The sequence below is a fragment of the Sceloporus undulatus genome, chromosome 2 (assembly GCF_019175285.1).
Source record: "Sceloporus undulatus isolate JIND9_A2432 ecotype Alabama chromosome 2, SceUnd_v1.1, whole genome shotgun sequence".
Classification (NCBI taxonomy): Eukaryota; Metazoa; Chordata; class Lepidosauria; order Squamata; family Phrynosomatidae; genus Sceloporus; species Sceloporus undulatus.
The window spans coordinates 184,554,721-184,566,475 of record NC_056523.1 but is presented as its reverse complement, the minus strand read 5'-3'; the positions used below and the strand labels follow the sequence as shown (position 1 = coordinate 184,566,475).

At 43.8% G+C, this 11,755-nt stretch overlaps 1 protein-coding gene across 1 annotated transcript; it reads left to right on the top strand.

Annotated features, from left to right (window-relative positions):
• Positions 1 to 482: 482 nt before the first annotated feature.
• On the top strand, positions 483 to 10,971 carry PGLS (6-phosphogluconolactonase). The gene is made up of 5 exons (XM_042454056.1): positions 483 to 806; positions 2,019 to 2,126; positions 3,921 to 4,022; positions 7,722 to 7,862; positions 10,429 to 10,971. Exons 1-5 carry the CDS (start codon positions 483 to 485, stop codon positions 10,564 to 10,566), a joined length of 813 nt encoding a protein of 270 aa, XP_042309990.1. The 3' UTR covers positions 10,567 to 10,971.
• The last annotated feature ends 784 nt before the right edge of the window (positions 10,972 to 11,755 follow it).

Below are 11,755 nucleotides of genomic sequence, written 5' to 3'. Positions count from 1 at the left end.
ATATATATATATGTATATTATATGTAATGTATATAATTTTATATAATTTATATGTAATGTAATTATGTGTATTATATAATACAGTATATACATAATAAATAATATACACAATACACATATATAATGTAAGGTAATAGACACAATTATGTTTATGGGTAATTTGTTGTGGCCAGGTCCTCCATTTCCCCCGAAGGTCCTCCATTTCCCAGTCCTGGCCTCTGCTGCTGCCCTGGCGGCGCTGTTGTCCCTGCGGAGGTCCTCCCTGCCACTAGGGGGCGTCCGTGGCTCCCTTCCTGCCTGGAGGACTCTCTCTCAGGGGCCGTCCTTCCTTTTTCCCTTCCGCCCGGTCCCCCTCGGCTTCCTCCGCCACTTCCGCCCGGCCCTGTCCCTCCCCGCCATGCGTCCCCCGGGCCCCGCGGCCAGGCCCTTCCGTTCCCCTCGGCCGCTGCTGCTGCTGCCTGTCCTCCTCCTCCTCGCCCGCCATGCCCGGCTCGTCCTCGGCGCCTCGGCGCGGGCCTTCCTCGCAGCCGCCGCCGCCGCCGCCGCCTGCTCCTGCTCCTTCCCCGCAGGTGTCGGTGTTCCCTTCCCCGCAGGAGCTGGGCTCCGCCCTGGCGCAGCTGGTCTCCCAGCGGGAGGCGCAGTCGGGCCCCCGCTTCTCTCTGGGCCTCTCCGGGGGCAGCCTGGTCCGCCTCCTGGCCCAGGAGCTGCCCTCCGCCGCCGCAGAGCCCGCCCGCTGGCTCCTGGCCTTCGTCGACGAGCGCCGCGTCCCCCTCGGGCACCCAGACAGCAACTACGGCGCCTACAAGGTCCTCCCCTCCGGGGCAGCCTTTCCCAGGGGACACAGGGCCCTCTTTCGAAACTGAAGACCTCTGCTGGGTGCTCTCTCTGCAGAGAGAGAGAGGGATGGGGAAGCAAACCTTAGCAGCCCCAGGGAGGCCCCCTGAGAGAGAGAGAGAGAGGCATCAAGCTCTCTCTCTCTCTCTCTCTCTCTCTATATATATATATATATATATATATATATATATATATATATGTTTATATGTATGAAGTAGCATCTGTGTGTGTGTGTGTACGAGAGAGTAAGAGGTCTGCTAAAGTGTGCTTTCCACAGAGAGAAGAAAAGAAGGTCGACTTAGAGAGAAAGAGTGAGAGAGAGGAGGAGGTCAACCTCATCTCTCTCTCTCTCTCTCTCTCTCTCTCTCCACACACACAGCGGGAGGCGTCTGGTTCCAGTGTGTATACACACACACACACACACACACACCCAGACACACATATATAAACATGCACACACAGGGAGGGAGATGCTGCTATATAGAGGTGGGGGGGGGTCAGCTTCATATCTTTCCCTATACATAGACACACACACAGAATGTCGGTTTCATATATATATATATGTATAGAGAGAGAGAGAAAGGTCTGCACTCTCTCTCTCTCTCTCTCTCTATATATATATATATATATATATGAAGAAGTTCAGCTTAGGAGCTCCTTAACAGTTAAGGCGTTCTCATCTTGCTTAGAAATGCCTTTCTGGAACAGACCAAAGCTTATCCAGTTCAGCATTCTTTGGGAAAGCCCCAGTAACTCTACATGGAACAAACAGGGAGGTTCATTCCATCAGGAAGCCAGAACAGTAAAAGCAGAGGCCCCAAGTGAGTGAATGAATGGCTGGTGGAGGCTTTCTGCATTCTCCACTTGCTGCTTAAGGGTTCTTCAGTCATATGTGGTCTCTCCTGTTCTTTGCTGGAATCTCTGGTCTCCTGGCAGCTATTCATTGTGTCATGGAAGAGTGCAAACCTGGAATCCAGTAGCACCTATGTGTGCATGCACCTACAAGTCACCTGTCAACTTATGGCAACCCCAGGAATTTCATAGGGCTTTCTTAGGCAAGGAAGGCTCAGGTTCTTTTGCCAGTTCCTTCCTCTGAAATATAGCCTGAAAGAATATCAGAGACTAGAGTCTGTTATGGTTTCTTCTTCAATTACTCTAATGTGACTTGTATTTATTTGTTTCAGACATATCTCCTTCCCAAACTTGCTGTACCTGAGGACCAAATTGTTGTTATCAACCCTTCACTAACTGTAGAAGAAGCAGCTGCAGATTATGCCGTGAAGCTGAAAGAGGTATGACTGGAAGCGTGTGTGTGTCTCTTTGAGGTAAACTTGGTCTCTAATAGTGAAATCTTATAGTACTTAACAGTATTTCCAGATCAAGCCTGAAAAGGGACTGTTGTCGTATATTCCACTTAGAAGGACTGTGAAGTATACCTCAAAATGGTTGCCTTAATAGCCAGTATGAGATGGAAATTCTGAGCTGTGCTTTTGCCATCCTCTGGGAAGATAGTTTGGATTTTCTAATTCAGAGATAGGTGTTATGTGGCCCTCCAGATGCAGTTGGACTGGAACTCCTAGCATTCTTGCCCACTGGCTAGGGCTGCTAGGAAGTACAATTCAACAACATCTGGAGGGCTTCACAATCCTCACCCCATCTAATTCATATAGGTATCAATGGGGGATAGTATTTTCCCAGGTGTTTGATACCCCAAATGTATACCCAACAGCTAGGAGTGAATACCTTAGAACTGGGGAATCTGTGAGCCTCCAGATGTTGCTGGACTGTAGTTCCCATCATTCCTATCATCACACTCAACTGGCTGTGCCGGGTATGGCTGATGGATATTTCAGTCCAACAATGTGTGTAAGTCTACTTTTTTCTCAGCTCTGCTGTACCTCTTTAAACATACATTACCTGAGTAGAGAGGGCTGCAAACAGATACAGGTTGAGTCTCCCTTATCCAAAATGACTGGGACCAGGGGGGTTTGGGATTTCAGATGTTTTTTGATTTTGGAGGTTTGAAGGTAATTTTATACAACATTTTTAATAATTGTGTGCATGAAACCAAGTTTGTGCATTCAGAAAGCAAAAGCGTCACTATCTCAGCCACCCATGAATTTATTTTTGGTTTTGGGATATTTCAGAACTGTGTGTAAGAGAGACTCAGCCTTGACTCATACATGCCTCTGAAAGGAAAGAACATGGAAGTATATCCCATAATGGTTTTCTTAATAGCCAGGCACTTGACATTTCTTAATAGATTACCTTGTAATAGAAGATGGATAGAAGTCACTTCAAGAAGGAGGTGGGTCTGTAGTGGTTGCCTTGGAAGCGACTCTCTTTGCCTTTGAAATGAGGTTGAGGTTAGTGGACAAGATACAGGGGATGACCTCATAATACTGGCCACATGGCAACAGAACCAAATATGGGAAGGAATGTGAGCGTCAGGAGTTCTGTGCTTCTGTCACATGTTTGAATCTCCCTTGAGGGGCATTCTGGTATGCTGCTGGAATGCACATCTCCCTGGACAAACAAATGTACTCTTTTTTCTTCTTCTAACATGACAGCTGGAGAGTTTTAGTTTTTGAAAACTGTGGGTGAGGTAAGGTCAGCCCTCACATATAGGGATGTTGTTGATTTGCAGCTCTTATCAGCTGTAACCAGCAATAACCCATGGTGAGGAATGCTGGGGTTGTTGTCTAGTCATAGCTCAAGGCTTAGATTTTGCAACCTCTTGCTCAAACACACGGTTGGGGAGTATGTGACTCTTCAGGCGTTGTTGGGCTACAACTCCCTCTATCTTTTGACTGATACCAGGCCCTCTGATCTAACATATTCAAGGATAGACTATTCCTCATTTGAGCAGATTAATTCCAAGGAATTAATTGTCTGGATCCTGCTGTAATGCTTTTCTTATGTCAGGCAAATAATTTCTTAACTATCCTTCCGTTGTTATAACTTTGCTGATAATCTATTTTAATTTTAAGATCTCTAATTAATTGTGTATTGAAGGGCTGCATGTGTATAAAATCAGGCATATATGTGTGCTCTTTTCATTTCTTTGTTGTGTCTCTGCCTTGCAGGCTTTCCAGGGTGATGATATGCCTGTGTTCGACCTCTTGATCTTGGGAGTGGGGCCAGATGGACACACCTGTTCACTTTTCCCAGATCACCCCCTCCTACAGGTGAGTCAACCACAGGGGCGGTGGTGAGTCTTCTCTTGGGCATATGGCATCTTCTTGCAGGAGATCTTGCCTCCCCAGAGCTGAAGAAGTTGTGGGGGATGGTTTCTAAGTAAGCTGTGCGGAAACAGATTAGAGCTTACTGGTAGTCAGCTCTATCCCTCAGCCAGGCTTCCTTTTTAAAAAAGAAAAGGAAAGAGAGAGAAAAAGAAAAAGAATTATTATTATTATTATTATTATTATTATTATATTTATTTGTATCCCGCTCTTTTCCCAGGACTGGGAAAAAAGAGAAAGGAAATGAACAAGCCAACACACTGAAATTTATTTTTTAAAAAAATAGCAGCAAAGGGAGGGAGCTTATTGAATTGGCATATTTGAGACTGAGGATGCAGTTTGAAATCACTTTAATTGCCATGATGCATCCTACAGAATTCTGGTTTGTAGTTTTGTGAGGCACTAGCATTCTATGGCAGAGAACGCTAAAGACCTTATAAAATTACAAATCAAAGGATTCCGTGGGATTGAGCGATAGAACTTAAAGTGATGTCAACCTTCTTTATCACATTAATACAGTAAGTAGGTGTAGGGAGGCTAAAAAGAGTGGGGGCAGTCTGGTAAAGGATGAAGTGCAAGCCTTAACTTTAGCCCTACCAACTTGCACCTTGAGCCCACCCATCACTTTCAGGAGCTGATTTCTAAAGAAGCCTGAAATGAGTCTCCCACAATTGCCATGAAGAAGAATGCTTAGCAGAGATTCTTGATTCTCTTAAAACACTTGAATGTTGGGTGCACAAATCCCTGTCCTGAGGTAGAAACCTGATGCTATTTGAAACATATCTTTACTGAGGCCCAAAACAAATGGGCAAAAAAAGGTGCCTTCTGCACGGTTTGGGGGTGTGGCGATTAGATGACACATGTCCACAAGCCATGCTGAAGACACACTGGGGCTGTGCCAGGGCTGCCTAACGCAGCCCTAAGGGAGCTAATGTTTTCCACTTCTTTCTGCACCTCATTTGGGACCACAGCAGCAGGCACCCTCAGGAGTGCAGCATATAGTTGCCATGGTCCTGAGCTGATTCAGGATGGGAGCAGCTTCTGGCTGCTCCTTTTGCCCCATCTGTTTCAGCCCTCAGTATCATCCAATTTAAAGACAGGTTGCCCAATCTTTGCCTGTCTTTGGGCGGTACAGACCAGCACAATACACCAGCTTCCCGACAGCATGGAGGCATAGCATACAGACACCGTATGCCCCGCTGATGCCCCAAAGCCAGCATCATACCGCTCACCCAAATGGCAGGCATTGTTGCAGTGCTCTGGCTGTACAACGTTCATATGCCGCAGGAGAGCTGAAAAGGTGGTGCGGCAATGGAAAAGCCACCCTTTTTTCGACACAAAAAGGAGCAGCATTTTACCACCTCTTTTTGCGTTGGAAAAAAGCTGGATTGGGGCTGCAGTGTGCCATTACCGCAGCCCCAATCTGGCGTTCAAAGGGACAGCATCAAACTGCCCCTATACAGCTATCTGTTTTGGCCCTTTGTCTGACTAATCAGTAATTTCAGTTAAATATACATAAATTTGCAGAACACCAAAGCTTCAACATTTGTGCCTTTGGGGAGATGTGAAAACTCATATAAGAGGACTTAAATTTAGTAAATGAATGCTACAATTGACTGTTAGAGGAAATAGCAGTGATTTTTCTGTCTCTTTTCTATTTCACTAGTACACTAGAACAAAAATAGCCCTAGAATTAAACAAGCAGCAGTCACCTTGCAGACCCACAGAATAAAATTGGCTGCACCAGTTAATCAATCAGAGTATTAATTTATTAAGCACACAGTTTAACTTTTGAAAGCTTCCTGCCTTTGTGTTAGTGGGTCTGCAGGAGTTTATTGGCAGAAAATATGGTTTTAAGAAATCCCCTCAAATGAGAGGAGTCTGTTTTCCAATATTTTGAGTCCTCCTCCCGCAGCATAGTTTAAAAAAATTGCCTTATGCAGGTACCGAACTACATAAAAAGGAAGTTATAAATTACATTTAGGCATCTTTTCCTCTGGATTCCTCCAGAATTTTTCCCCATTTTCTTTTGGGGCATGTTGATGCATCACTCCTTGCTACGCTACTGCTGGAGATAAGGAAAGGATAAGGCATTCCTTCCCTTTAATTGGTTAAGCTGTGGCTTATCCTTTAGAGGTCAGAAGGACGAAACAGAGGGGACAAAAAGTTTTGCTTACATGTCACAAATTCAGTGCTCAAGTGATGGCCTTGTGATGCATTACAGAAGTTTCCTGTGCCATGGTCAAGCTATATACAGTGTGCCTGCGCTATAGGCAGGCGCACCACACGCAGCTTCCAGCTTACGCGGAAGCCGTGCGATGGGAGAATGAATTGTGCGTGTGCCCATGGTGCATGCACTCTCCCATGCCACGAGCCCCATTCAATCGAATGAGACTTGAGCTTACGCGCTATTCAGCTTACGCGGGGGGGGTTCAGAGCAGATCCCCTACGTAAGCCAAGGGTGCACTGTATATGCACTCTTCCTCTTTCTTAAGCATCGGACTGCACCAGTTATGACTTGTCTAGAAAAATATCCACGCCTTAGATATGAGAGGGGAGAGGACTAACCAGAGAATTCAAAATTACCCTTCTACAGCATTTCCTCATAGAGTGTATGTTTAGTAAACCACCTTGAGCCTCAGTTTTATGAGAAAGACAAAATAAATAAGGAAGTAAAGTATGTGGGTGTGTTGAGTACACATCTGTAATTATTTAGCACCATGACTCACTTGCTAGCTGTACATGGAACAGGAAACTAATGTGTTATAGGTGACTATATTACCTATAGTTTATTTTGGGGGTAGTGACATTGCCAATGATTTTCCTTTTAAAAAGTAATATGCTGAAAACAGGTTGGAAATGGTTGCATGGCATATTCTACTGTTTTAAGAGCAGTGTTCTCAAAATATTCTGTAAGAATTTTCAGGGGATAGCCGCGTTGTTCTTTTGCAGCAAAAACAAGGAAGGATGCAGCAACTCAAACCCTAACCATTTCTCTTTGGCCTATATATTTGTGTACTGCAGCCCACTTCATCAGATGTCAAGTAAAATTAGTTGGCCTGTAAGGGCGCGAACAGACAGGCCAAAATAAAGCTGCTTCGGGTCACTTTGGAGGTATGCTGTTTAAATGGCACGCTTATCTTAAGAGACCAGAAGCTGCACCAAAGCTGTGCTACAGTCCTTAGGACTGGAGTGTGGCTTTGGCATGGCTTCCGGTCTCTTAGGACACATGCTTCATTTAAACAGCATACTTCCAAAGTGACCCAAAGCAGCTTTATTTTGGCCTGTCTGTTCAGGCTCTTTGACTGCATCTGCACTGCAGAAATAATCCAGTTTGACACCACTTTAACTGCCATGGTTCAGTGCTGTGGAAATATGTGATTTGTAGTTTTGTGAGACATTTAGCCTTCTCTGTCAGAAAGCTCTGGAGCCACAACAAACTACAGTTCCCAGTATTCTGTAGTATTGAGCCATAGCAGGAAAAGTGGTGTTAAACTGGATTATTTCTGCAGCAGGCATGCAGCCCAAGATGCAGTAAGCATCTTGTTGAAATAACATCTTATCATTTAGGCAACATAGCTGTGCCGTAATACCACTATTATTCCTCTCTCCTTTGCCATGTTTGATTCCTCCTTTCTGTGGCAGGAGCGGGAGAAGATAGTGGCTGCCATTAGTGATTCTCCAAAGCCACCACCAGAACGGATCACCCTGACCCTCCCAGTGCTGAATGCAGCGAGGAGTGTGGTGTTTGTTGCCACTGGGGATAGCAAGGCTGCTGTGATAAAGGTAACTTGCAGTTATATGTCTTTCTCTTCAAGTGACTGCTGCAAAAAAATTTCCCTGGATCCTCTGCTTTCTGGAGGGGCAACTCCCTGGGCTGCAAAACTGGCCCACTTAAATCTTAAAACCATTTCTTATGTGCCTCTCTCTATGGATTGAGATGGGAACCAACAAGTAATACATGACATCAGTTAAAAGAGCATATAACACCAGTACATATTAAAAATGAATAAATCATACAGTGGGCCCTTGCTATATGCTGGGATTTGATTCTAGTACCCCCTGTGCATACCAAAATCAAGTCCCATTAAATATAATGGCATACTAAAATGGTGTACCCATGTATAAAATGGCAAAATCAAAGTTTGCTTTTTGGAATTTATATATTTTTGAATACTTTCAAGCGTGGATGCTTGAATCCGTGGATAAAGAATCCATGGATATGGAGGGTCAACTGTACTTTAAAATTTATATTTTAAAAATAATTGGGATAGGCCTGCTGGAAGGCCTTTAGGGATTCATTCATTGGTGTCCTAACTCTCAAGCAGGGGAGGAGAACTAGTAGGTTCTGATACGCCCCACAGTGGCTTCTTCTCTGGCTCAAGAAATGTGTACAGAAGCGCCCTCTTCTGTCTGTTCTAATATTTCCAGGAACAAACTTCCCCCTTAGCAAAATCATCATCAACATCATCATCAGACAAAAATGCTGAGGCCCTTGTGAGCACCTTAATTATAGCCCTTTCTTGTGTTGCTTAGAGGGAAAGTGCTACATGGTGGCAGTTCCTCTTTTAAAATAGCAGGGCTTTGCTTGTTTAAAAGATAGCACTTCCATGCTTCCCTATATTGATGTCAGGAGGTTGAACCTGTGACCTACCTGCCATCCTGTGTTCTGCCTTGAGCTCTGGCATTTTATTTGATATTGAACCTTGGGAATAGTCCTGCCTGAGACTCTTAAGGATGCAAGCTTATGCAGTGCTATCAATGCTATTGTATTGTGAGTCCTACTCTTGGGGAAAAAGTGGGATATAAATAAAGAAATTGATTGATTATGCCTTATGGGTTGCATGATCCATGTACTTCATAACCAAGGAGCTTGGAATACTATTTTTTTGTGAAGGAGGGGACAGATATATGTGTTTCTAAAATCTGACTATTGAAATTAATCAACTTGTGTATTACAGTCAGCCCTTCTTATACACGGATTTTTTATACACGGATTCAAGCACCCACGGTTTGAAAATGTTCCAAAAAAGTATAAATTTCAAATATCAAACCTTGATTTTTCCATTTTTTATAAGGGACACCATTTTGCCATGTCATTATATTTACTTGAACATCCACGGATTTTGTTATCCACAGGGGATCTTGGAACCAAACCCCAGTATATAACAAAGGTCCACTGTATTTGGTTTCTTTTATTATTATTATTTCTGTCCCACCTTTTCCTCAGATTGATTTCTCAAAATGGCTTACAACAATGTAAAACATTGTTTAAAAGCCAAAAAATACAAAATTTCAAACACAGTTTATTATTATGTTACATTTAAATACTGTAGACTGGCCCACTTAAATGATAAAACATGCACATGTGCGCACACACACCCCAACACAGCAATTAGCAAGATCCATTGCACTGTTTAATCACTTACCAAATGCTTGTAAAAACAGAAAACATTTATTTCTCTGCCAAAAAAAAGGTAGGGAGGATGCCAGCCTAACTTCTCGAGAAAGGGAGTTCCAGAGCGAGGGGGCAACCACAAAGAAGGCCCTCTCCTCTGTAACCACCAGAAGTATCTGTGAGGGTGGTGGGACAGAGAAAAGGACCATTCCAGCAGATTGCAAAGGATAGGCTGGTTCATAAGGGTGTATACAGTCTTTCAGATAACCTTCACCTAAGTTGATGGCCATAGCCCAAACCACTAGGTACACTGTCCCGCCTCTCCCTCCCCACACACTACTTTTGAGTTTTCATCAGCTATTGTCTATTATGCAGAAGTTCTTACAGCTTATACACATGTATCTTTTAAAAATTGGACAACCCTTTCTGCATCTATAATGGGAGATTGTTAGATATGGACACTGAAAGCACACCCCATTTGCTTTCAAGCCTCTGTATCCCCAGCTGCCTACCAACCATGCGGATTCAAAGTTTAGTGAATACTAAGGCAGTATTAATGCTGAAGAGAGTTAATGTGGTATTAGTGTTTTGAGTACATGACTAGGATTCTGGAATGCCAGGATTTTAATCCTCATTCAGCCACAGAAACCCGCTGGGTGACCTTGGGCAAGTCATACCCTTTCAGCCTCAGAGGAAGGCAATGGGAACCCTCTGAATAAATCTGGTGAAGAAAACCTACAATAGGGTCACCATAAGTCAAAGTTGACTTGAAGGCACATAACAACAATTAACACTGAGTTGGAGTGGGGGTAAAACAATTCTGAATCTTAGGTTTTGGAAGTATTTGGTTGTGGGAAGGTAACAGATCCTTCAGGGTCTTCAGCCTTTTGAGTAGCATGTACAACTTATAGAGTTCCAGGTTATCAATTTCTAACTTTCTTTTTCTTGGGACAGCGCATTTTGGAAGGTGATGAGGAAAACCCACTACCAGCTGCTCTTGTCCAACCTCATACTGGAAAGCTGTATTGGTTTTTGGATGAGCCAGCTGCGAAGGAGTTGACGATTCCCTTTGAGAAACACTCCATCTTGTAGAAGCTCATCTCCTGCACCCTTTAGGGTTGGAGAAAAATCCACCAAGGACGGGTTGTGGGTAGAGCCCCAGCCCACTAACATTCCAGGGCACAGTCTCCACGTCTGGTTGTAGCACTCAGGAGCAGTACTAAACTAAAAAACACACACACACTTTCTGTTTCTTTTCCTCCCTTATTTTTTTTAAAGAAGTGGTACATTTGTGGAGCACTGTGTAACTGATATGATTATTTCTTTAGACAGGACAAAGTGTGAAATAGGACCTGGTGAGTCCAGCTACTAGATGTAAAGGGAATCGCAGGGAACAGCATTATATACAGTCTTTTATCATGTGAATGGTCTAATGTGGTGTACAAGTGAACGCACAATTAAAGATGTAAAATAAAGCCACAGTGCTGGCGCAGTGTGCCCCCTTCTCTGTGTGACTTTTTTCAGCTGCTAAAAATGAGGGAGAAAGAGGCTGGAGATGAGTCCACTTTTCCAGATGCATCTAGAATGGCAGATCATTATGTTTGTTGTTCGTTGCCATAAAGTCAGCTTTTGCTTACTGTAACTGTGTGAACGAGATACCTCCATGACACTCTGTTGTCAACAGCCTTTCTCAGGTCTTCCAGACTCAGTACCCATGGCTTCCTGGCTGGAGTCAAATCCACCTGTAATGCCGCCTTCCTCTTTACAAGCTGCCTCCTACATTAACAAGCATTAGTGTATTTTCTAGTGAATCATGTCTTCTCATGATCGTCCAAATTTGGATAGTCTGTTTAGTTATTGGTTTCTAGTGAGAATTCAGGCTTTATTTGCTCTCAGACCCATTTCTTTGTCTTTTTGGCAGTCCATGGTATCCATAGAATTGTCCTCCAGCACACATTTCAGATGAATTTATTGTCTTCCTTTGAGCTTTCTTCACTGTCCAGCTTTCATAACCATATGTAGAATTGGAAATACTATGACATTGTTAATTCACAGCCATACATAGAAATGTTATATGTTGAATTATTATATACTTAATACAGAGCAAACCAGGAGTGGGAAACATGTGGCACTTGTCAGGCTGTGACCTCCAGCAGCCCTAGCCAGTATAACCATTGTTGAGGGATGGTAGTTACAGTCCACAATACCTTGTAGGCCACATCTTGCCTCTCCATGTATTCTAATGCAATGGTTCTCAAACTCTTGTCCACCAGATCATTGG